The sequence below is a fragment of the Acinonyx jubatus genome, chromosome C1 (assembly GCF_027475565.1).
Source record: "Acinonyx jubatus isolate Ajub_Pintada_27869175 chromosome C1, VMU_Ajub_asm_v1.0, whole genome shotgun sequence".
NCBI classification, from domain to species: domain Eukaryota; kingdom Metazoa; phylum Chordata; class Mammalia; order Carnivora; family Felidae; genus Acinonyx; species Acinonyx jubatus.
Genome location: NC_069381.1, coordinates 63605413 through 63633403, shown reverse-complemented (window position 1 = coordinate 63633403; position 27991 = coordinate 63605413). Strand labels below are relative to the sequence as shown.

At 34.3% G+C, this 27991-nt stretch overlaps 1 protein-coding gene across 2 annotated transcripts in view; it reads left to right on the top strand.

Annotated features, from left to right (window-relative positions):
* PIGK (phosphatidylinositol glycan anchor biosynthesis class K) overlaps positions 1-27991 on the top strand; it is a 120353-nt gene that overhangs the window by 56201 nt on the left and 36161 nt on the right. For both annotated transcript variants that reach the window (XM_027058836.2, XM_053214259.1), the window contains one exon: positions 25004-25088. In XM_027058836.2, the coding sequence (XP_026914637.1) occupies positions 25004-25088 (85 nt within the window). The remainder of the gene's footprint in view (positions 1-25003; positions 25089-27991) is intronic.

Genomic DNA, 27991 nt, shown 5'->3' with positions numbered 1-27991 from the left:
TAGAAGATTTAATGTTGATGAAGTTCATCTATCAATATTTTCTTTATGCTTAATGTCCTTTGTGCAAGGATTCTTTATCTCATACAAGGTCACAAAGACTTTCCTTTATTTTCTTCTAGGAGTTTTATAGTTTTAGCTTTTATTAAGCTATGATTTACTTTTAAGTTTAGAGTATAGTGGTAAGTAGGGTTTGAGGTTCATTTTTTTTCCATATGGATACCTAGTTATTCCAGCACTGTGTATTGAAAAGATTGAAACCTTATTGGATTATGTTGGCACTTTTGTAAAAAATCACATGACCACCATATATGTGGGTCTATTTCTAGACTCTATTCTGTTGTCTTGAACTATATATCTGTTTACATGTAACAGCATTATACTATGTTGATTATTTTAGCTTTATAGTAAGTTTTGACATTAGTTTGTATAAACCCTACAAATCAGTTTTTCAAGGTTATTTTGACTATTCTAGATCCTTTGTGTTTCCATATAAACTTTAGAATCAGTTTGTCAATTTATAAAAACAAAACAAAACAAAGAAAAAATGCTGAGATTTTGATTGGGATTGGATCGACTCCATGTTAATTTGATGAGTATGGATACCTTAACAATATTGAATCCTCTGGTTCATGAACATATCTCTACATTTATTTAGAATTCCTATAACTTCTATAATTTTCCTATAATGTCTGCATTGCTTAAGTTTTCTCTGTAGGTGTCCTCTACACTTTTTATTAAATTTATTCCTAGCTATTTTTGGTTTTGATACTGTTTTAAGTGATATTTTAAAAGTTTATACTTTGTTACTCAACTATGGAAGTGCAGTAAATGTTTATATTGTGACTATATTCTGGGGTCTCACTGAATCTAAATGTTGATCAACTCAAACCCAATCAAAATCCCAGCAGGCTTTTTTTGTAGAGATTTACAAAGTGATTCCACAATTTATATGGAAATGTAAAGGACCTACTATAGAATTTCTTATATCATTGAGTATATGAATTCTAGTCTCTATAGTGTTTACTAGGAAATCAAATAAAAATTTAGGTGTACATATTTAGTAGAAACATCTGTTTTGGAGTTGGACAAAATAGACTGAGGAATATGAAACTTTGTGATGAAATACTTCACTGAATATTGCTCATGGTAGATTATAATAAAATGATTATGAAAGTTTATGAACCAGAGATTCACCAGTGTCATTCAAGCGATAATTGATAGGATTTCTCCTCCACTATTCTACATACTACTGTACTTTTTTAAGTGATTAATTTAGTCACCAATATAATTCTGTATTATCCTGAGCATCTTATTTGGCCATTTATTTTATATTGTTATTTGTAACTGTTAGTAACTATAGTCATTCAGGAACTTATTAAAGTGGAATTTGAGAGCATAAATTAGATGTGATTATTTGATTTATAAAGACAAAACTGTTAATTAGCCTTGTCAGTTTGCATTCATTAAAGTTTTTATTGTTATAGTTTATTGTTATAGTTTCAAATGTGTTGATAATTTTATGGGCAGGTTTTTTAAAGCAGTTTAATTCACTACCTACAATTAAACAAAAACATTCACTGAGTTGGTTTATGACTTTCAAGAAATCAGTGTACGTAAATAGTATATAGCAGAATATAGTATTATATCCCTTTGTATAAGTAAAACTTCCCTGGGGTACCTGAGTAGCTCAGTAGGTTAAGCTTCCAACTTCAGCTCAGGTCATGATCTCACATTCGTGAATTTGAACCCTACATCTGGGCTCTGTGCTGACAGCTCAGAGCCTGGAGCCTGCTTCAGATTCTGTGTCTCCCTCTCTCTCTGCCCCTCCCCTGTTCACACTCTGTCTCTCTCAAAAATAAATGAACGTAAAAGAAATTTTTAAAAAAATTTTCCTGAGTAGAAATTAGTAAATATTATGTTTCCTAGGGATACTAATTTCCAAGTAGTGTTAACTAATTTTTAAAACTGATCAAAGCAAAGTTAGTTTTAATTTAAATGGGAAATATATAGAACTAAAAGTTGTAAATTGAAAATAAAGCTAAAAATGATATGGTATTTTTTATAAAATAGAACATTAGAACTTAAACTATTAAGCAATTAAGTTCTGAATTATATGGGAAAGTAGATTGTGTGAACTTTAAGGTTTAACTCTTTGATTCTATGTTCTGTGACTCACTTGGTCTCCTTACAAATGATGATATTTTGTTGCTCAATTCCAGTGAATTAAGCTTTAGTTAAATCAACTTAATGTCTGTTATCTGACATTATGGAGGATATCATAGCATAATAAAAGACACATCATTAGAATCAGTCAGCTCCTGACTTTAGAGCCTCTGCCTTTTACTAGCTGTGTACCTTAGACAAACCACATGACTTCTTCAATTCTCAGATCCCTTACCTGTCAATGGGAATAATAACTTCATTTTATAAGGTTATTAAGAGACTTAATTTTTATTTTCCTTTGAGCTCTTGGTTCTGAGCTCAAATATAGTAAAGTGCTTAATAATTGTTCAACATTACTGACAGAACATATCACATATACCAATAAAAACTGCTAGAATTCTATTTATGACATATTTTGGCCACTTGCAAAAATTATCTATTTTTCTTTTATTAATCTAGTACTAGAAAGTCCTTATTTTTATATCTGGAAGTTTCTTATTTGGAGTACTACAAAGAATTGGGAAATTGTGTTTAACCAGAAGATGGCAGTAGAATTACATGTTTGTACATATGGAACACTCATTTTTTTTTTTTTTTTTTAAATGCTGAAGAGGTAGTTTGTATCTTCAAATAAATTGTGATATTTGTTTCTTCAGACCAGTGACAGGAGAAAAAGACTTTTCATGTTGAATTTTCAGTTTAAAAAAGGATGATAAAAACTTTTCTCTATATGTAAGTTGTTTTGCTTTAATAAATGTAATAATATGGAATTTAAAAAAAATAGGTAAATACAAAATCTTTTTGAATTGCTACTCTTCTGGCATATTTTAGCATATTATTAAATACTTAATCAAGAAATTGAAGGTTCATAAAAATCTTAAGGTGTGTGAAGATTATTTGTGATTAATTAGTAATAGAGATAGAGCAGTTTTCATTTATAATTTGTCAGTGGGGAAAACTGGATTCAATATTTTTATGATTTTTTTTAATGTTTATTTTTGAGAGAGATAGAGCATGAGGGGGAAGGGACAGAGAGAGAGAGAGAGAAACACAGAATCTGAAGCAGGCTCCAGGGTCTGAGCTGTCAGCACAGAGCCCAGTGTGGGTCTTGAACTCAAGAACTGTGATATCATGACCTGAGCTGAAGTCGGACATTTAACCAACTGAGCCACCCAGGCCTTCCTGGATTTAATATTTTTTAAAATATATGTTTATTTTTGAGAGAGAGCCAGAGCATGAGCAAGGGAAGGGAAGAGAGAGATGGAGGCACAGAATCCGAAGGAGGCTCCATCCAAGCTGTGAGCTGTCAACACAGAGCCTGACACAGGGCACAGATTCACCATGAGATCATGACCTGAGCTGAAGTAGGACACTTAACTGACTGAGCCACCTAGGCACCCCTGGATTCAATACTATTTTTGTTGTTGTTGTTTTTAATATGTGAAATTTATTGTCAAATTGGTTTCCATACAACACCCAGTGCTCATCCCAAAAGGTGCCCTCCTCAATACCCATCACCCACCCTCCCCTCCCTCCCACCCCCCATCAACCCTCAGTTTGTTTTCAGTTTTTGAGAGTCTCTTATGCTTTGGCGCTCTCCCACTCTAACCACTCTCTTATATTTTTTCCTTCCCCTCCCCCATGGGTTTCTGTCAAGTTTCTCAGGATCCACATAAGAGTGAAAACATATGGTATCTGTCTTTCCCTGTATGGCTTATTTCTTTTTTTTTTTTTTTTTTCCAACGTTTATTTATTTTTGGGACAGAGAGAGACAGAGCATGAACGGGGGAGGGGCAGAGAGAGGGAGACACAGAATCGGAAACAGGCTCCAGGCTCTGAGCCATCAGCCCAGAGCCTGACGTGGGGCTCGAACCCACGGACCGCGAGATCGTGACCTGGCTGAAGTCGGACGCTTAACCGACTGCGCCACCCAGGCGCCCCTGTATGGCTTATTTCACTTAGCATCACACTCTCCAGTTCTATCCATGTTGCTACAAAGGGCCATATTTCATTCTTTCTCGTTGCCACGTAGTACTCCATTGTGTATATAAACCACAATTTCTTTATCCATTCATCAGTTGATGGACATTTAGGCTCTTTCCACAATTTGGCTATTGTTGAGAGTGCTGCTATAAACATTGGGGTACAAGTGCCCCTAATGCATCAGCACTCCTGTATCCCTTGGGTAAATTCCTAGCAGTGCTATTGCTGGGTCATAGGGTAGGTCTATTTTTAATTTTCTGAGGAACCTCCACACTGCTTTCCAGAGCGGCTGTACCAGTTTGCATTCCCACCAACAGTGCAAGAGGGTTCCCGTTTCTCCACATCCTCTCCAGCATCTATAGTCTCCTGATTTGTTCATTTTGGCCACTCTGACTGGCGTGAGGTGATATCTGAGTGTGGTTTTGATTTGTATTTCCCTGATGAGGAGCGATGTTGAGCATCTTTTCATGTGTCTGTTGGCCATCTGGATGTCTTCTTTAGAGAAATGTCTATTCATGTTTTCTGCCCATTTCTTCACTGGATTATTTGTTTTTGGATTCAATACTTTTAAAATTGATTTATATATAACACTTCAGGGTTGTAGCTAGTAGGTAAAGCAAGAGGCAGAAGACATTTATATTAGTAATATAAATCTGTAGTCCCATTTCAGAAATTGCCGTTTTTACTGAAATCATGGTATGCCTTGTTGCCTGGTTTTCAAGTATTCTACAGATGAAGTGTTGCTAAATTGTACATCCTAGTGCTAGAAGGAACCTTTAAGGCAATCTGATGCAGTAGAAAGAGTATGGAGGTGAATGGACTTGCATTCAAATTCTGGTTTAATTCTCTGCTTTTGCCTTTAGGCACATTACTTAATCTCTCTGAAACTCAGATATTTTTATCTCTTAAAGGGTGATCTACTCTCTCCCTTCAGAGTTATTGTGAGGATTAGGGATAATATATATAAAAATGAGCAACTTTATCAGTGCCTTTTTTTTTAATGTTTATTTATTTTTGAGAGAGAAACAGAGAATGAGCTGAGGAGGGGGAGAGAAAGAGGGAGACACAGAATCCTAAGCAGGCTCCAAGCTCCAAGCTGTCAGCACAGAGCCTGATGCGGGGCTCAAACTCATGAACCATGAAGTCTTGACCTGAGCCGAAGTCAGACACTTAACTGACTGAGCCACCCAGCTGCCCCATCAATACCTTTTTTAAGAGCATGCCAAGTAAAACTCATGGCAGCCATACTGACGTCTCTCCTCCAGTACAAAAAATACAGTGGGAGTGTTACCATCTTTTTTGGTATACTCTGTAGCACTGTTTATATAGTTTGGTTTACATTTTTATCAGCCATGCCTCACATATTGCTCATTGACAGGAATTATTGTTAGTTTGGCCTTTCCGTACTTACTCATGTAGTTGATTTTTTTTAAACTCTATTTCAGGCTTTCTGCTAATTTCATTGTGTTTTAATCTTAGCAGTAATTATCTTGTAAATATTAGCTTATTGTTGTAGCCTATCAGTCTCTTAGGACACTCATTCCAATATGGTATTGTTAGTGTGAAACTATATAGATTTTATTGTGTGTGTGTGTGTGTGGAGGGGGATAAACCTGGTAAAGAACAGGGTCATGAGTTCTTTGCCAGCAATATCCTTCATAATTGACATCAATTTTGGGGTGTGGCTATAAAATTATTAGAATATTATGATTCTCCCAGGGGTAATTAATGATAATTAGCAATGTCATGATAATTTGAAAACCGTACCTAAAAACCGCAAGTAAAGTCATTTATGTGAGTTTTCATTAAATTGATATAATAAATACTATTTAAAGTATATTTTTCTATAAGTGTAATAGAGAAATTTCTACAAGGTAACAAGTAATTAAAAATGCTTCTTTTAAAATTAATTTTGTCATAAAAATAAAAACCAGGAAATTGAAAACATGTTTGATTTTGACTATGTCTTGGTAGTATAGTTATTAAATATTTATGTGAGAAAGGGAACATATTGTTTCTTCATGAAACAAACATTTATTAGTAATTTTTATTTGAGCTGCAAATAAACTTTAATCTATGCAACATTGACTAGTTCTGTCATTCTCCATCTTTGTTTGAGATTCAGTTATACAAAGTTCTTGTTATAGTCAATAATATTCCAGACTTGTCCTTTCTTTAATTCTATAAAATTTTTACATATTATTCTGAAAGTACCTATACTAAGGAAAGCATGCATATTGTTACAGATTTTTTTTTTCTGTAAGATTGATCAACCTCATTTTAACTTTGATATTAAGAGCCTTTCTTTGTTCTTCATCTTATGGGATCAGCTTCTAATGTTAATTGATGTTTTCTAATATGATTTATCTAAAGTGATAAACAAATGAAAATTAATGAAATAACAATTCAAAGGATATGATCTCAGAATACATGAATTTGTCACATGATAGTAGTAAGTGTGGATACTGGTTGAGAATTAGTTTGGATCACACTGAGTAGTAGTGGGCTAGTTTAGTGGGTCTGAACAACACAGTCAGAGATTCAGACACTTGGTAGGCAGTTTAAACTGGGTTGTACTAAAATTAGTATATATGATTTTTTAAGTGTTTACTTTTATACCAAATATATGTATATTAAACATAAGTATAGTGAGAGATGGAGTAGGAACACAGTATTTTAGATTTCTGTTAGTTGATTCAAAGACTGCATGCTGGAGGACAGTCTTTTGCACTTTGCTGTAAGGTACTGAAGCAGGTAATAATGAGCTCTATGGTGAGGCATAGATCATGAGTGTAAGTAATCTGTGGCTTAGAAATTCTACCCTCAGCTTCTGTTGCTTGCAATACAAGGAGTTGTGACTGTACTAATTGCTTTGTATAAACATGATATATACCTTTAAATCTTTGTATCTAATGATAGAGCTTAACTTATGCTTTAAAAAGTAACTAATGTTCATAATGATTTCTTTCTATTCAAAAACACTGTAATAAGTCTTCTAAGTCACAGAAATGATTAAAATATATCTTGTATGATTTTAGTGTTAAGAGTAGTTTTTTCTTTCTCATTTGTTGAAAATTGAACATAATAAAACCTTGAATATCTAGAAATTAGGTAACTTCTAGTAATAAAGAGTACATGAAAGTTGCCAGTAAGTTGGCTCTGAATATGAGAAATCCCATTGATACCTTAGATGTAAAAACGCAACTTGACTTTAATGGCCTTTGGCATTCATAGTTTGAAATTTCATCAGAAGGAAACATTTCTCAATAAAAGAATACCCTGTAATATTCAGAATTAGATACATATCACTTTTCCAAAAATAAGAAATGAATATAAATGAGTTAGAGAGGTGGTTTGAAGTTAAAGAACAATCAATTGACTTCATTTTCAGAATTGTTGCTGACTGCATTTTTATGGGGGGAAAAAAACTCTTCTGTTATGAAATACCTAGATGTGCTGTAAATTACAAAACAGACAAACAGCCCCCCTCCCATACACACTTTTAAATACATAGCTGAGCTACCAAGAAAGTAGTTAAATAGAAACAACACAGTTTGATAAATGGCGTTTCCGGCTTTTTCTAAATTGAACCAGAACTGGTGGCATCCCCTTATTCATTGGGAGTGCTGCACAGGTTCAGTTTTGTACAATGTACAATGTTTCTAGGTAGTTGCAGCTTGTGTTCCAAACATGCAACTTCCTAGGCGTTTGGCAACAAGTTCAGACCCTTTGTCTCCCTACTAGGTTTACTTAAACTTACTGTGAAAAGAATATGGATGAGTTGGGTCCCTCTCCTAAAGCCAACCCATGACATGTCCAGATACACCATAATTCAAAAATGCTTTTACAAGGAACCATGCTTTATTTTGCTGCAGGCCTTTCTGTCTATCTGTGAGGCAGAAAGCATTTATGAGAGCCCATTGCTGAACAGTGGTTCCCAATAGGAAGCTCCACTTTCCTCAGTAATAGGAAAATCTGTTGGAGGAAAACATGTAAGGAGCTAAAATCCAAGGGGTAAGTAAATGTGGAAGGCCAGGCTCCCTAAATGATAATTATTGATATAGAAATCTAGAGTTCTGAGTTAGAATGGCTTTCTGTGAGAGGAGAAAAAACTGTGAGTCTATTTGTGGGTAGTTAAGTTTAAGGAAATAACTCAGCTTAAAATTGATTATACAACTAAACTATGGTTAAAGAATGAACAAAAAATAAGGACATTTTCAAACATATAAAAGCTGAGTATTTTAAATCAATACACCTTACTTAAACAATGTCTAAAGGAGATTATACTTCTTGAAAAAGGCAAAGGAGCTGGGAAAGAGGTCTGAGTGGTAGTAAAATGGTAGTTAATTTAACAAAAAATTGAGTATGTTTTACAATTATGATAACAGTGATGATGATAATTGGGGAAGTAAGATAAATTGAAGCACTAGTGTATTTAATAACAATAATACATAAGAAGGAGAGGAGGTGGTTTTAAAGTATTTTGAGGTTTTTTTGAGGGGGAGAAGAGTGGTAAGTTTTAATAGCTTTAGACAGCAAGTTATGTATGCATTTTACATTTTGAGAATGACCACTAAATTAATAGAAATAGAGGAAATAAGATAAAAATGGTACAGGAGAAAAAAATGGAATTAAAAAAAAATCAATGTGGGGGCCACAAAGAAGTGAATGTGAAACAAGAAAAGGCAGAAAAAATAGAAATTACAAACTAAGAAGATAATTATGATTATGTTTGCTTATAACAATAAATTTAAATAAATTAATTTTACTCAATTTTAATTAATTTTTATTTTTTAATTTAAATTAATTTTAAAAACAGAGATTACCAGGGACACCCAGGTGTCTTCATTCAGTTAAGCATCTGACTTCGGCTTAGGTCATGATCTCACAGTTCATGAGTTCAAGCTCTGCACCAGGCTCTGTGCCAACAGCTAGAGCCTGGAGCCTGCTTCAGATTCTGTGTCTTCCTTTCTCTCTGCCCCTCCCCTGCTCACACTGTCTCTCTCTCTCAAAAATAAATAAACATTAAAAAAAAAAAAAAAACAAAACAGATCATCATATTAGGATAAAAAGAAATCTAACTACAGACATAAAACATAATGACATTAAATAGCTAACAATAAAAGGATAACCAGGCAACTGCTAAGGAAAAAAAGCTTATATGACTGTATTAATATTGGACAAATAGACTTAAGGAAAAGGCATTAAGAAGCATAAAGAGGGTAACTAATGATTAAAAGTTTAACTCATTAGAAAGTTTAAAAGCATGTTAACTCAGTTACTTAATAACATAACTATATTTTTTTAATTTACATACTTGAATTTCATAAATTCACCATTGTAGACAAAGATTTCAACATCACATTATAAGAATTTTTTTTTTTTTAGAAAATGACAAATGATTTCCCCCCAAGTTTTTAAAATTAAAGATATGAGCAACATGATTAACAAGCTTGATCTGATAGATTCAGCAATTAGCAAACATTCTTCTGAAGCCCAAATATAATTTTTTTTTTTTTGAGAGAGACAGAGACAGCATGAGTGGGGGAGGGGCAGAGAGCGAGAAGAGAAAGAATCCCAAGTAGGCTCTGCATTGTCAGCACAGAACCTGATGCAGGGCTTGAACCCACGAACTGTGAGGTCATCATCTGAGCTGAAACCAAGAATCAGACGCTTAGCCATCTGAGTCACCCAGGCGCACCCCCCAAATGTAATATTTTAAAAAGTTGACCCATAGTTGGCCAAAAATGCACATCTTAAAACTACAAAGTATTGGAATCTTATGGAACTTTTTTTTAATCACCATAGAATTGTTACAATCAATAACAAAAAAGAGAACTGTTTAAAATATATATGTGTAGAAATTCTAAAACATACTTTGAGTAATTCTTAGAATACATAAAATATCAATGTAAATTAAAAAAACAGAAATGAGTAATAATGAAAATATTAAACATCAAAAGTAGTATATACAGTTTCTGATTCTGGATAGGATGAAGTAATTCACAACAGGCTTATGATCCCACCAAGAACAACTAGAAAAACCAGGCAAAAATAATATTTTTAAGGACATCAGAGAAGTACAGAAGCAATGAGGACCAAGAAGCTAAAAATCTAGATTTGGGAAAACTTCTCAGAGGTGAGCTGAAGATCTGTAGCCACTTTCCACTGGGTTAATTTACTGATTTGCGGAGTAGGACAGAAATTGAGAATCTGAGTTTGGTCCAGGAAGTGGGTCATTGCTTGTGGATAGAGAAACCAGAATTTTTGGTGATTGTTTGAGGCTAGAGTGACACAGTAGTCACTCAATCACAAAACCAGTTTACCTTTCAAAATATTTCTCTCAAGATATGAAACTAAAGTAAACCTAACTGCTAAGCAGGAAACCTCTTGAAAACTAGAGCTGAATTTATTAGTTTTGTAATTTGGAGAAGATAAAGATCTTAAGGGTGAGAGCTCCCAAGGAACATACCAGCTGAGGGATGACAGTTACGGGGATGGTGGTGAATTGACACATAATTTATAGTTACTTTTCCCATTGGGTATACTTACTGATTTTCAGTGCAACAGGAACAGAAATTGGCAAACTACAGCCCATTGGCCAAATCTGTCCAGCTGTCTGTTTTTGTAAATAAAGTTTCATTGGAAAACAACCATATTTATTCCTTCATTCATTTATGTATTGTCCATAGCTGCTTTCATGCTATAATGGCAGAGTTGAGTAGTTTTGACAGAGACTGTATGGCCAAAAAGCATAAAATACTCTCTGGTCCTTTACAGAAAAAAGTTGTTCACCTCAACATTAGAGGAATCTAGGTTTGGCCTCTGATAAGGGTCACTTATGGGGACAGAGTGATCAGCATAGCTTTTGGCAGTTCAGTGGGCCTGGAGTGCCAGTTCTGAAGTTGCACAGGATAAGGGACAAAAATCTAAGCCAGAAACCTTTCAAAAGCATGGTGGAATTTTCTGTAGTCTACTAAAGACCTGCCAGGCTTCAGTTTAAACCTTGAATGTCTTTACCATAAGATAGGGACAAATTAGAGGTAAAATGAATCTTAACAAAATCATAAGGCAGTCTTAATGAAACTCAGTCTCTGGTTAAATGGAAGTGATCAGATCACTACTCTCCAGCTGCCTAGCAGAGGAAAATGTGGATTTTTTCAGTTGGTAAATAGCATTGTCAATAGGTTTTTTATTTTTAATTATGAAGTGTCCTATATACCATCAATCAAAAATTAGGCACATATAAGACAGGACACTGACCATATACTAACAAAAACAAAACAAATCATAATATAGAAGCAGATCCAGAAGTGATCCAGAACTTGGAGTTAGTAGGTAAGAACCTTACAAGTTCATATTAAACCATGTATTTAATATGTTTAAGAAAAAAGGAAAAATAACTCTTGAAAACAGATGAAAGAGAAACACCAGAGAATATGAATATATATAAAACAAGTGAACATCCTAAAATTGAAAAATGTAGTGTCTGAACTAAAGAACTCAATGAATGGCTTAATAACAAATTGGATATATCAGAAAACAGGATTAGTGTACTTGAAGACAAGTCAATAGAAAATATCCATGCTGATAGCAGCACTTTCAGCAATAGCCAAATTATGGAAAGAGCCTAAATGTCCATCAACTGATGAATGGATAAAGAAATTGTGGTTTATATACACAATGGAATACTACGTGGCAATGAGAAAAAATGAAATATGGCCTTTTGTAGCAACGTGGATGGAACTGGAGAGTGTGATGCTAAGTGAAATGAGCCATACAGAGAAAGACAGATACCATATGGTTTCACTCTTATGTGGATCCTGAGGAACTTAACAGACATCCATGGGGGAGGGGAAGGGAAAAAAAAAAAAGAGGTTAGAGTGGAAGAGAGCCAAAGCATAAGAGACTCTTAAAAACTGAGAACAAACTGAGGGTTGATGGGGGGTGGAAGGGAGGGGAGGGTGGGTGATGGGTATTGAGGAGGGCACCTTTTGGGATGAGCACTGGGTGTTGTATGGAAACCAATTTGACAATAAATTTCATATATTAAAAAAAAAGAAAAAAGAAAATATCCATGCTGAAGCAGAGAAAGGAAGAAAGAAACAAATAGAAAAGAAAGTAAGAAACATAGTAGATTCAGTAAAATGCTATAGCATGTATAGCGTCTTAGGGGACAGATTGATAATAGAGACGAATCAATAGTTAAAGAGATAATGAGCAAAACTATGGAAACCCTTCAAACCATATTCATCTAACTCTGCTAACCCTAAGCTAGATGAACCACAACTTGGCACATCAATGCTGAAAAATCATAGAGGAAAATCTTAAAAGTCCATGAGAGAAGAAAAGACATTACCTTTAATACTGACATAAACAGTAGAAACCAAAAACAATAGAATGACATGTTTAAAGTGCTGAAAGGAAGAAAACTTATAATCTGTAATTCTTTACACAACAGAAGTATCTTCCAAAAATGAAGGTGAAATAAGATGTTTTCAGACAGATAAAACAGGAGATTTGTTGCCAGTGCACCTGAGCTAAAATATAAATAAATGGAGTTCTTCAGCCAGAAATAAAATGGTCTTAAAGGGAAACAGAGAAATTCAGTAAGGAGTGAAGAGAGTCAGAATAGGTCAGTATATCATTTAACATAATCTCATATTATTGAGACAAAAACAAAAAAACAACTCATTGAGTTAAAAACACTGTAGAATTAAAATATATAATAATAATACAAAAGAGGAATAAATGGAAGTGTAAAATGCTATTCTTATTGGAGAAATGGTAAAAGTAATCAGCTTGATTAGACTAACAAGTCAAAGTTGGGTGTTCTAATGTCCCAGGTAACCACTATAATATAAATATATGTATCACTATCACGTTAATAAGGGAAAAGAATTAATAAGATATTTGGTTAATTCAAAAGAAGAAAAAAAAAAGTAACATCAAAAAGATGGGAAATAGAAAATAGTAGTTAGAAATCCAGCTATATCAGTTATGAAATTAAAGATAATTAGACCAAATACCCCATTTGAAAGAGTAGGTGGTCGTATTAAAAACAAAACCCCAAAATGTTCTGTGTATGTGAAATTCAGTATAAGGGCACAGGATCACTTGGAATGTGGCTAAAGCTATATTTAGAGGGAATTTAGGAAAAAAGTAAGTAAAAAAATAGTTGCTTTTTTTTCGGTTGTAAAAAAAAAAAAAGTGTACCGTCTCCCAACAAACTGCCAACTTAAATGTCTTTTTACCTCTGGTATCTATCAGACACGTGTGGGGCTGACATCTATGAACAGAATAAAAAAGAAAGCATGCTACCTAACTCATTTAGTGGAACTAGTTAATTTTAAAACCAAACTAGATAAGAGGAGTATGAAAAATTACAGTGCCAGCCTCACTTATGATCACAGATGTACAAATCTTAAATAAAAGTCACATCCAGTGATGTATAAAATAAAAATACTTCCTGACCAAATGGAAGTTCTTAAAATTGAGAGAATGGTTTAGGATTTAAAAATATATTAATGTATTTCAATATATTAATATGTTAAATGAGAAATATTTTATAATTGTTTCAGTTGATACAGAGAAAAACATTTGATGCAAATTCATCAATTAGCGACGAAAAAAAGCAACATGACTGAAAAATAAAAAGGAGCTGCCTTGACTTAATAAAGGCCATGTATCTAAAGCCACCAACAAACATTATACTTTAGAGTGAATCTTTAGAAGCATCTCAATGATATTCAGACAGAATAAAGATGCATGGCTATAATTTCATCAATTGATCATTTGTAGAGGAAGTCCCAACTAATACAGAGAAGACAAGGGAAAAGATAGCAGGTGTAAGAATCAGGAAGAGACAAACTTTCCCCGTTTTTTTTTTTTTTTATAGACTATATAATAGAAAATCTAAGAGAATCTATCATTCCACAATTATTAAACTCGGTAAGAGTATAGGGGTGCCTGAGTGGTTCAGTCAGTTGAGCATCCGACTTTGGCTCAGGGCATGATCTCACGATTTGTGGGTTTGAGCCTGCGTTGGGCTGTTGTTTTTTGGCACAGAGCCTGCTGTGGATCCTCTGTCCCTCTCCTCACCCCTCCCCCACTTGTGCACACTCTCTCTCTCTCTCAAAAATAAACATTAAAAAAAGCCCACACACTTGAGTAGAGAAATAGTAGGGAAAGATGACATGCTACCCAAAGCTTAAAAAATAAAAAAAGGATCGATAAAGTTTACTGCAACAAATTAAAATATCATATATAATAAAAATGTAAACAAAGTTAAGAGAAAGTGTGAATGAAATTATTTGTGACATGTATGTCAAAGAACTCTATCCAGTTTATGTAAATAAATCTGCACATTGATACAAAAAAAAAAAAAAGACAGGCCAAATAGAAAAATGACCAAAATAAATATATTTGGAAAAGAGTAAAGACTCTTGTGCAGTAACCATTTAGATATGTTTTTAAAAGGTAAATATAAATTAAAACAATGAGATACTGTTTTAGAATATTAAGTAGTGATGATGTGGGGAAATGGGAACTCACACATTTCTGGTGGCAGGATAAATTGATATAGTTCCTTTGCATTGCAATTTGGTTGTTTCTAGCAAAATTTAAAAGTGTGTAAGTTATGACCCACCAAGTCCCATCTTTAAATAGTTACTCTAAAACAGGAGTTGGCAAACTTTTCCTATAAAGGACCAGATAATAAATATTTTAATCTTTATAAGTCATATGGTCTTGGTTGCCAATACTCTGCTGTTCTAGTGCAAAGGCAATAACAGATAATACATTAACAGATGAATGTGTTCAAATAAAAATTTATAGACATTAAAATCTGAGTTTTATATGTTTCATTTGTTATGAATATTATTCTCTTTTTGATTTGTTTTTTCAACCATTAAAACATTTACAAACCATCCTTATTCTTAGCTCACAGGACATACAGAAACAGGTGACATACCAGATTTGGCCTGTGGGCTGTAGTTTGTCCCTGCTGTAGAACATCTCTTGCACATGCAGACAGAGTAGCCTGGAAGGACATTTATTGCAACATTATTTCTAGTAATATATAATTGTAAGCAGATGTCCATCAATGTTGGAATATCTAAATAAAATGGAGCATTTTCATATTATACCATATAGGTATTAACAGAAATGAACTAGGTTGATAGTCATATTTATATGCTTGGATCTCAAAAACATAATATTAAATGAAAAATGCAAGTGACTGAATTATACATAGAATATAATTTATTAATGAAACTATTTATAGATATTCTAAATATTTTTCATGGATACATGTGTATATGTGAGAGCAAAATAAAATGACTAGAATAATACACATATAACTTTAGTTTTATGTGCCTTATAGAGTGCCTACTGCCGGGTATGTGCTCAATAATTTTGACAGGTTTTTCTCTGACCACCCCCACCACTGCCATTTTAGAATTGCCTTTAACTCTACAAAGGTAATTCCATATGTATAAAAGTTAGATGGTTCTTCCCTGATGAACATGGATGCAAAAATCCTCAACAAGATCCAACAATACGTTAAAAAAATTATTCACCACGACCAAGTGGGATTTATACCTGGGATGCAGGGCTGGTTCAATATCCGCAATACAATTAACGTGATTCATCACATCAATAAAAGAAAGGGCAAGAACCATATGATCCTCTCAATAGATGCAAAGAAAGCATTTGACAAAATACAACATCCTTTCGTGATAAAAAACCTCAAAAGAGTAGGGATAGAAGGATCATACTTCGAGATGATAAAAGCCATATACAAGTGACCCAACACTAATAGCATCCTCAATGGGGAAGAACTGAGAGCTTTCCCCCTAAGGTCAGGAACAAGACAGGATGTCCACTCTCAACAGTGTTATTCAACATAGTATTGGAAGTCTTAGCCTCTGCAATCAGACAACACAAAGAAATAAAAGGCATCCAAATCAGCCAGGAGGAGGTCACACTTTCACTCTTCGCAGATGACATGATACTCTATATGGAAAACACAAAAGATTCCACCAAAAAACTGCTAGAATTGATTCATGAATTCAGTAAAGTTGCAGGATATAAAATCAATGCACAGAAATCGGTTGCATTCCTATTCACCAACAATGAAGCGACAGAAAGAGAAATCAAGGAATCGATGCCATTTACAGTTGCACAAAAACCCATAAAATACCTAGGAATAAATGTAACCAAAGAGGTAAAAAATCTATACACTGAAAACTATAGAAAGCTTATGAAAGAAATTGAAGAAGACACAAAAAAATGGAAAAAGATTCCATGCTCCTGGATAGGAAGAACAAATATTGTTAAAATGTCGATACTACCCAAAGCAATCTACATATTCAATGCAATCCCTATCAAAGTAACAGCAGCATTCTTCACAGAGCTAGAGCAAATAATCCTAAAATTTGTATGGAACCAGACAAGACCCCAAATAGCCAAAGCGATCTTGAAAAAGAAAACCAAAGCAGGAGGCATCACAATCCCGGACTTCAAGCTATACTATAAAGCTGTAATCATCAAGACAGTATGGTACTGGCACAAGAACAGACACTCAGATCAATGGAACAGAATAGAGAACCCAGAAATGGACCCACAAACGTATGGCCAACTAATCTTTGACAAAGCAGGAAAGAATATCCAATGGAATAAAGACAGTCTCTTCAGCAAGTGGTGCTTCTGGACAGCAACATGCAGAAGAATGAACCTGGACCACTTTCTTACACCATACACAAAAATAAACTCAAAATGGATGAAAGACCTAAATGTAAGACAGGAAGCCATCAAAATGCTCGAGGAGAAAGCAGGCAAAAACCTCTTTGATCTCGGCCACAGCAGCTTCTTACTCAACATGTTTCTGGAGGCAAGGGAAACAAGCAAAAATGAACTGTTGGGACCTCATCAAAATAAAAAGCTTCTGCACAGCAAAGGAAACAATCAGCAAAACTAAAAGGCAACCAAAAAATGGGAGAAGATATTTGCAAATGACATATCAGATAAAGGGTTAGTATCCAAAATCTATAAAGAACTTATCAAACTCAACACACAAAAAACAAATAACCCAGTGAAGAAATGGGCAAAACACATGAATAGACACTTTTCCAAAGAAGACATCCAGATGGCTAACAGACACATGAAAAATGTTCAACATCACTCATCATCAGGGAAATATAATCAAAACCACAATGACATACTACTTCATACCAGTCAGAATGGCTAAAGTTAACAACTCTGACAATGTCAGATGTTGGCAAGGTGCAGAGAAAGGGAAACACTTTTGCACTGCTGGTGGGAATGCAAACTGATGCAGCCACTCTGGAAAACAGTATGGAGGTTCCTCAAAAAATTAAAAATAGAACTACCCTATGACCCAGAAATTGCACTACTAGATATTTATCCATGGGATACAGGTGTGCTGTTTCGAAGGGACATATGTACCCCAATGTTTATAGCAGCACTACCAGCAGTAGCCAAAGTATGGAAAGATCCCAAATGTCCATCAATGGATGAATGGATAAAGAAGAAGTGGTATATATATATACAACGGAGTATTACTCAGCAATCAAAAAGAATGAAATCTTGCCATTTGCAACTACGTGGATGGAACTGAAGGGTATTATGCTAAGCGAAATTAGTCAGAGAAAGACAAATATCATGTGACTTCACTCATACGAGGACTTTAAGATACAGAACAGATGAACATAAGGGAAGGGAAGCAAGAAGAATATAAAAACGGGGACAAAACATAAGAGACTCTTAAATATGGAGAAAAGGGTTACTGGAGGGGTTGTGGGAGGGGGGATGGGTAAATGTATAAGGGGCATTAAGGAATCTACTCCTGAAATCATTGTTTCACTATATGCTAACTAATTTGGATGTAAATTAAAAAAAAAATTAAAAACCACTGAGAAAAAAAATCATGACATTAAAAAAAAAAGTTAGATGGTTCTGTGAACTTTTGGAAAGCCTGCCCACAACTTTTGCCAGACAAGAGGTTACTTCTGAAGTCCCTCAGTGAGAACTAGAGCTTTGTTTTTAGGGATTTTGTTAAAACCACTTTTCTGAGTTGCTCAGGAGGTATTCTTTTTTTAACTGCTATGTGCACTTTTATATCATACTGCAAGCTGACAGAAAATAAGATGCATTTCAACAGTCGGGCCATAATTTAATGTAACCTTAGTTTTCTTAGTAATTAAGTTTCTGTTCTCTACTTCACATTATGTTTCTTTCCTCTGCTTCATCATCTTCCTTGTGCCTCTTCAAAGTAAGTAATATACAACGTTATGTTTTAATATCTTCTTTCACAAGTTTTTAGTTTGATAATTACAAGAACGGTGATGCTGCAAACTTGGGAGGGGATTTCATTTCAAGGAAATGATACATTAGATTATTGTCTCATTGTATAACCTGTCTTCACGAAAATAATCTTCATTGACTCTTGGGACCTTCTGGAGTTGTAATAGCATTTCATGTTTGTCTCTATTGACCAATACATTTGAGTTCTTTTCTCCCTCAGAGTATCTTTAAATGTTCAAGAATGTCATAGTGCCCCAGGTTTGTCAGGTATATCTTGCACAACAATATGTGCTGTCAGTGATATGAATGCTTCAACATTTTTAAAAATACAGTTTAGGGGGCACCTGGGTGGCTCGGTTGAGTGTCTGACTCTTGATCTCAGCTCATGTCATGATCCCACGGTTCATGAGATAGAGCCCTGGTCAGACTCTGCAGCTGATAGCACAGAGCCTGCTTGGGATTATCTCTCCCCCTCTCTCTCTTCCCCTCTGTCTCTGCCCCTCTCCCCACTCTCAAAAATAAATAAACATTTGAAAAAAATACAGTTAGAAGTGTTAATTTTTTCATCCTTTTTAAAAGACAATATTGTGTTAGGAAATTAGTTTCACTATATACGTTTAGTTTCAAATAATTATTTTGAGATACCATGTTCAAGAGGCTATGCTAACTTGGCTAGCTTCCTGTTTTGGTTTTTTGAGAATTTCTTTGTGATTTTGGATTGCCCTAGGTGATGTGTCTTGAATTATTTTATTGATCTTAATTTTTAGTTTGTATTTGGCATAGCACAGTGTCTATGCTTTCCTCTTCTTTTTTGTCGGGTATATATCTGGTGTTTGAAAAGGTGCCTTGGTGTTCTGCTCACAGGAAGCAATGTCATTTTATACACAAATAATCTAATAAAGAATAAAGATTTCACCTGTTTCTGAATCAGATGGCCTCATAAATGGACCTAGTACATAATATCACAGTATTATCTCAGGAGTGCTTGGAGAGCACAGAAAGATTTTTGAGGGCAGTGGGCATCAGTGACAGAGTAAAAGAACACAAGATGAAGGTTTGTAAAGACTAACTTTATAGATGTCAGAATTTTTCCAGCAGTATTTTATTCAGTTACGTAGAGAGTTTGGACAGTATTTTGATTTGAGATGGTAGCAACGCTGTATTGGATCTAAAACCCTTTTGTAGTATAAATAAATTCCACTTACTATTTTCTACACAGTTTAAAAAAATAGTAAAGTAGGAGCGCCTGGGTGGCTCAGTCAGGTATGTGTCCAACTCTTGATTTCAGCTTAGGTCATAAGCTCACGGTATGTGGGATTAAGCCCCGTGTCAGGCTCTGAATTGACAGTGCGGAGTCTACTTGGGATTCTCTCTCTGCCCCTCCCCTACTCTCTCTCATGCTGCCTCTCTCTCTCTCTCTCTCTCTCTCTCTCTCTCCCCCTCTCTCAAATAATTAAACTAAAAAGAAAGAAAGAAAATAGCAAAGTAAAAAAAAAAAAAAGAATACACAGCTTTTTCCATGCAGAAATTACTCACTTGTTAAGTTATTTAAGTAGATCTTAGTGAAGGATAGTAGAGAAATTATATCCTTTTAGGAGAGACTCAAAACATTAAAGGAATACTAGGATGGCTTTAAGAAAGAGACCTTACCATTTTGTTAGAGAGAATTCCCACTTCCCTTAGGATGGCAGCCATGTGTACATTGAAATTAATATTTGTAGTTTTCTTACTTTCTGAATTACACTATAAGCATGAACTAGTTGATCAGAGCCCTGAGCTCAGAGGATTTGGGAGATGGGGCTTTGAAAGTGTGGGTGACCTTAGGTGACAATTTGGGGAAAGCACTAATTCTGAGAGAATGGAAGATACCTCATAAGGGTGGGGGTTTGTCCTTTGGAGGATTGGTGGTGAAAGGGAAGAAAGAAGCAGCTGAAGACAAGGGTCTAAAAGAAATAAGATAATTTTTTTTAGAAAGACAAATTCTGTACCCACCACCGCCACAAAAAGTACTATTTATTCAAGAGTGTACACTTCACTGTATTCACAGAGGAGGGTGCTCTTGAACTGAGAAACCTAATAAGCTACCTTACCTCTATTCTCAACGCAACTTGGTACTGATGATCCTGGAGAAAACAAGTACAGATAATCTTTAACAGAAAAAGAAGGCAGGGGTGCCTGGGTGGCTCTGTCGGTCAAGCGTTCGACTTCCGCTCAGTTCATGATCTCATGGTTTGTGAGTTTGAGCCACATCAGTCTCTGTGCTTACAGCTCAGAGCCTGGAGCCTGCTTCAGATTCTGTGTCTCCCTTTCTCTGCCCCTTGCCCCCCCTCCTCAAAAGTAAATAAACATTTTTAAAAAAGAAAAAAAGAAAAAGAAGCCAGGAGCTGTATAAAGTTGCTATAAGAAAACAAAATTTAAATAACACCTTTTACACACGCACACACGGGGTGGGGGTAGGGAGAGAGAATGAAAGGAACAATAAAAGAAAAGCCACAAAACAGAAGAAACCTGAAATACAACACTAGAACATGAATAGCCTATATTAAGCAAGCAATTGCATTATTGAAGAACACCGTGAATCAGAGTTCCAAAACTCACAACTAAAATGTACAAACAACAGGAAGATGTATGAAACAGGAACTGATTGAACTCTGGAAAGAAATCGACAGAAGACAAAAATCATTTTAGAAATGAAAACTAAATCAGAAGGCACCCAAGTGAAGATAGAAATTACCAAAAGTTCAGTAAGAGACATAAAGAATAGAAATGAAAGAGAGTCAAGGAAATGAAACTGAAATAGGAAAGCTAAAAGGACCAGAGAGAGAGAGTGATAGAGAAAATCCAATATATTTAGTTCAAGAAGCTGAACTAGAAAAGCAAATTTCTGTTCAACAGAAATAACACTTAAAATGATAATAAACTTTTCTGAAATAAAAGGAGATCTTCATTTCTATACTGAAAGATCTCCTGTGTGCCTGGGAGAATTGATCTAGAACAACTGACTTAGCTATATCCTATGGATACATGGACACATAGATATGTATTAGACCTTAGAAGTATAAAAAAGACCAAGCCTCCAAGCCAAAACATAAAAATAATTTTAAAATTTAAAATATATTAAAAATGAAACTAGGAGCACCTGGGTGGCTCCAGTTGGTTGAGGGTCCAAATCTTGATCTCAGCTGAGGTCTTGATCTCAGGATTGGGAGTTCAAGCCCTGTGTTGGGCTCTGTGCTGGGCGTGGAGCCTACTTAAAAAAAAAAGAAAGAAAGAAAAAATGAAAATAATTAAAATTGAAAGAAAATCAGCTTTGATATCACACTTCTAGCAACGTATAAATTAAGAAAATTATGGAGAGACATTTTTAAGAAGTTAAAAATGAGAAATAATTGTAATTTGTCGTGAAACATTAAGTAAAACACTTCTAAGTCCATAGTGATAAGTGATAACCAAGAGTTCTTGTGAATTGTGCTTGGAATGACTTTTTAAAAATGTCTTGCAGTTATTAAGAAAATTTTCAAACCTACCCTTGGTTGATGCATACTAAAGTGTTTGGATGTGAACTGTCATATCTGCAACTTACTTTCAGATGTTTCAGAAAAAAATAAAACAATAACAAAAAATACATAGAAATCTGTCTGGAATTTTTCATACCAACTATTTGACATTTTTAAAAAGTCATTCAAAACAAATTGCTAGATTTCCAATATTTTTGTATCTTTTATATTGAGAGACATTTTGTGAATGAAATGTATTCCATCTTATATATTGTTACTTTAGATTTTTGGAATAAACAGGAACGAGTGCCTTTTTCATATTTGTATGTACTCTTAGAAGTACTGAAATGATTTAATCTTTATTCATTTGTTTCAGCAGATATTTATTGAAATTGTAGGAATCAAGGCAGTGGCACCAAACTGTATTGAGTAGTCATTGTATTCTTCCCCTCCACAGACACACAGTAAAAAAAAAAAAAAACAAATACAAATATATGTCGGTTTCACTTAGAAATCTCTTTGATGATGAAGGAAAAAATTTGAGTTGAGTGATTTTATGATTGAATTGTGGTAGCTATTTATATATCCTTGCTACAAATCCTTTTTGAGATATACGATTTGCAAAAATTTTCTCCCATTCTGTAGGTTGTTTTTTCACTTTCTTGAAGCACAGAAGTTTTAAATTTTGATGATATTTGATGTATCTATTTTTCTTTGTTGCTTGGTATGTGTTTTATATACCTAAAAATGTAGATAGGCTTTTTAAATATACATTGTGAAATTGAACATTTTAAAATAATGGGGTTTTGATAATGGACTTTTTATTTTATTTTATTATTATGTATTTTATTTTATTTTATTTTATTTTATTTTATTTTATTTTATTTTCTTGTATTGTATTTTATTGTATTGTATTTTATTGTATTTGATTTGATTTGATTTGATTGTTAATTGTGGTAAAATGTGTTAGTCTGCTAAGGCTGCCATCATGCAGCACTATAGACTGGGTAGCTTAAACAACAGGAATTTATTTTCTCACAATTCTGGTGGCTAAAAGTCCGAGATCAAGGGGTTGGTAGGACTGGTTTCTTCTAAAGCCCTTTCTCCTTGAATTATAGATGGCCATGTCTTCCCTCAGTGTCTTCACTTGGTCTTTACTCGGTCTGCCTGTGTCTTAATCTCCTCTTCTTATAAGGATGTTATCACACTGGATTAAGGCCTACCCTAATGACTTCATTTAACCTTAATTACCTCTTTAAAGACCCTGTCTCCAAATCAGTCTTATCTTGAGGTACTCGTTCAACATACAAATTTTGGGAGGATACAGTTCAGCCCATAACATAAATGTGATGTAAAATTTACCATTGTAATCATTTTTAACTATCCAGTTCAGTGGCTAAGTACATTAACATTATCATGTAACCATCGTCACTATCTATTTCCAGAACTTTTTCATCTTTCGATACTGAAACTACCCTTTATTTTTTTTAATCTTTACTATTATTTTTTATTTGAGAGAGAGAGAGGAGAGAGAGTGCCACGAGCAGGGGAGAGTGGGGGTGGGGGAGAAAGAGAAAGAGGGAGAGAAAGAATCTTAAGCAAGCTCCACACACAGCACGGAGCTCAGTGGAGCTCGATCCCACAACCCTGGGATCATGAGTTGAGCCAAAATCAGGAGTTGGACGCACAACCAACTGAGCCACCAGGCATTCCTGAAACTACCCTGTAAACAATAATTCTCTGTTCTCTCCTACTTTGCCCCGGCAATCACCATTCTGCGTTTTGTCCCTATAATGCAATGTTTTAAGACAATTTTTTTTTATCATGAGTGAGTCTTCAAAATTCCCCCAAATTAATTACTTTTATACTTATTCTGCAAGGTATACAGATTTTTATCTAGTTACGAGGTTCTTTAAGCTCTTAAATCATAGGCAAAATTTTGTCCTTATTTATATATCTGCCTATTTTTGGGGATAGGTTCCAGATTTCTCATCATCAGATTCCTTAATGGTAGCCCTAGACTAGTCTCTTTGATTATTTTTCAAGATAAATCAAGGTTAAATTTTTAAAATTCAGTTTTTAAGTCGATAAGTTGCTATATAATTTATAGATAAAAATGGGTGAATACGTTTAGTTCCTTTTATTTTGAAATCTGATGATTTCCTATTTCAAAAAAGGGTCAATTTTTTAAAAACATTTTTTCTAATTCTCTTCACTTGGGGAGATTTTATTTTTATTTCTACTGTGCACTTTACTATTTTATACTATATTAGGTCTTATTATGTCAACTCTGCATCTCATCGTAAGTGGAGATATTAAAGAAAATGTTTTTCAATATAAAATAACAGCCTCTCAGTTATTGTTGTCTTCATTTTATTCACATATTCATTCAGCAAACATTTATTGAGTATTGTAAGTAAACACTGGATATACAAGAAAGACTAAGACATGGTTTTTGTCTTCAGGGAGGTCAAAGTGTGTCTTAAACAGGCTTAAATAATTATCTTTGCAGGAAGAGTAAATAAAGGAGGGATTGGTGGTTGGTCCAAACAGGAAACAGAATGCAGAGCATCAGAGAGGCATGGAGCTAAGGCCCACTGGCAGGTGGCCAGTAGTTGGGGATGTGGTTGACAACAACAGACCGTTACCTAGAGGAGGAGTTGCTGGACATGGAGGTTGAATGTGTTCTGAGCCAGGTTTTGAAGTCCTTTAAATACCATATTAAAAAGCACACCCTATAAATGGGAAATTCTTAAATAGTTTTAAGTCTCAGAGTAAAAGACAGAATCCAAGAATATTAGATAATGTTAACTAATCTTATTACATTGTAATTAAATGCAATTTGAATGTATTTATGGTTACATCATTTAAAAATTATCACTAGGTGGTTTTTCATAGGTTTTCATAAATACTAGTTACTTCAGAAACATTAAGTATAGATTTTTAATAGTTTTCATATTTGGCATATTTAGATATTTGCCATATTTAAAAATAGTATTTACCTTAGTCGTGTGTTTTCTAACTCCTTTTTTCAGATATAAGAAAGAGTGGATGGATGAAGAACTAATGGAACCTCTGAAATATGCTGAACAACTTCCTGTAGCTCAGATAATACACCAGGTTTGCTTTCCATTTTATTCTTTTGAAAGAAACAAGATTTTTAATCTTTGAAAAGTAATTGTGTTTGTTAGGTTTTTCAGAATCAATGTGCTATAGCTGAAAGGCATTCCAGGCCATCTATCCCTATTTGGACTCCACCTATTACAGTTGAAAGTCTCATTCAAAGCACAATATTAAAAGGCTACTTGCTGTGTATAGTGGAATTCTTATATAAAATACAGGGTAAAATCAGAATTATCTTTTGTTCATTACTTAACAACAAGACTTAATTTCAGAAAACTTTCATTTGAACCATTGTGTATAGTTCTTGTTAGTGACAAGGAGAAAGAGCTGAAAAATTGTCATTTGGTGTAATTTTTTTGAGTAGCTAAAATAAGAAAACAGTCTTTCCTTACTTCCTTCACCCTACCCCATTATCAGCTCTTGTAAAGTGTAATTCTAAATGTCATGTGGGCAGGTTTTTTTTTTTTATCCCCAATTATAATGACTCTGTCATCCCTTCTGCATAACTATAATCTTAGAGAAGGCAGTGTGGTAGGTATTTAAACTAAGATTTTGTAGTGTGATTTTGATAGCATATGAAGTCTGGCTCTGCCCTGGACAGATCCTAATTTTAAATGGTCTGTTGACAAGAGACAAGAGGCATGGCCTTGAGAACTACCTGATTTTTCAGAATCTATAGATTAAAAGCCCTTAAAAATCGGAATATGTCAGAATTTTAGTGCCTGTTGATTATTATTATGAGCCTTTCCATATGTCTTTGTTAACCAAAAGAATTTTCACTTAGCTAATTTGGTTTGATTAGAAGAAGTACTGGTTTGAGCTTATTAAAAGAAATAGGCTTTTACTTTTAAATGATGACTATAGAGATCTTTTCATTGACATCAAAATTTAATATTAAATTCTATGAGATATTACAAAAAAAAAAACCAAACAAACAGAAATTTGCTGCCTTGAGAAGCCTATCTGTGTTTGGTAATCAGGTCCAGTTTATATGTCAGGAATTCCCTAGTGTTGTCAGAGCTTAAATGACCTAACAGCCTGCAAATGTCACATTTAAAATTCTGTCTTCATGCCTGACTCTCAGCATAAATGAATTAAACAGCAGAGCAGGCAGCAAGTCAATATGTTCTTAACAGTAAGAGTGAGCAATGAAACAGTTTGTGGTTTGTTCAGAATAGGTAAATAGAATCTGCCCAGAGCAGTTCACCTGGAATAAAATCTGAAACAGGAAACAAGAATTAACCTTTAGGATGGTTGACCAGATGAAATGTCAGTCATATTTTTATAGCATGAATGAACCAGTAAACTATGCTTTATGTAACAGCTGCATTTTGCTATTATACACTGTATGAATTCAAAGATGAAAATTTCTGACCCTGGTGAAAATTTTTATAGTGATATTTTTGGCAATATAAGAAGTTATATTAACTTTAACACTGAATTATAAACATTAATATAGAGTACCTGAAGTCATAAAATTTAAATTTTGAAGAAATTTGCATGATAAGTTTTTTTTTTTAATTTTTATTGAATAAGATTAATTGTGTTCTCAAGGGGTAATCAGGAATGGGCACTGTTAAACCAGGCTCTTATTTATTCTTCTTGTTATTTCCTTTTATTGACAGTACTACAATTGTAGGACTGTTACCATTATGTGTCCAAGCAATCTTTAAGAAATATATGAATTCTGTTGCTAGCAGTTCACTACAGGTGAATTATTTGAAAGCAGTTTCTTTCCTGTAAGAGAATAGTAATACATGTGATAATTAGGTTCACCCAGTCCCTCAAAAGCTTTTTAATCAGTACTATATCCAAATTATGGCGTAATTGTTGTATATGTGTAACCTCTACTGTTAACTCTTCTTATACGATAAGTAACTATTTTCCTCTAATCTTGAATCATGCTTAATTTATGCCTGTTTTGGAGCATGTACCATTTCTGTTTGAAATAACATGCTTTATTCACATGCCTTTCATCTCTTATTTGAGATCTCTTATTTCAGGACACTTTTGATTTCTTGATACTCCTTTCAGCATCTTACCTTGTGCCATGTATGCATTTACCTGAATGGCCAGATATGTATTTTTAATGGTTCACTGAGAGCCAGCAGCACCTCTTTTCCTTACTGCCAAGACATGAGAAGCCAGAGCCTCTCACTAGTAACGTAGTTTAGAAACTGTAGGAGAGGAGGAGCAGGGACAGGGACTGTAATATGAGGAGCAATGTGAGAAGTGGAAGAGAGAGTAATGGGTCTCAGTATTCTGAGAAATTTCTTGTGTACATTACTTAAATAGCATTTTACAGTCAGGAGCTAAGTAAGATTCTCAGTGATGCCATTTTATACTGCCAAATAATTTCCATTTTTTAAGGGTCCTAGCAAATATAATAGTACATCTAGGTAACACAGAGATTCAAGTTATAAACAATAGAATTAATAAAAGAATCTGGTAAGATAGCCAGATATAAGATAAGTAAAACTGATAGCTTCTCTGTATTTACAGTCAGCACAAAGAATGGAAATGGAAAAAAATTTCTTTCACAACAGTGAGAAAGAACTATAAAATACTTAGGGGGTACCTGGGTGGCTAAATCGGTTAAGCATCTGACTTAGGCTCAGGTCATGATCTCATGGTTAGTGAGTTCGAGCCCAGCGTTGGTCTCTTTGCTGACAGCTCAGAGCCTGGAGCCTGCTTTGGATTCTGTGTCTCCTTCTCTCCGCCCCGCCCCTGCTCACGTTCTGTCTGTCCGTCTCTCTCTCTGAAAAATAAACATGAAAAAAAATTTTTAAATAAAATTTAATTAAAATACTTAGGAATAAATTTAACAAGTAAAGCACAGGACGTGTATAATAAGAAATATAGAAACACACCATGCTTCATAAACAGAAAGGCATACAAGT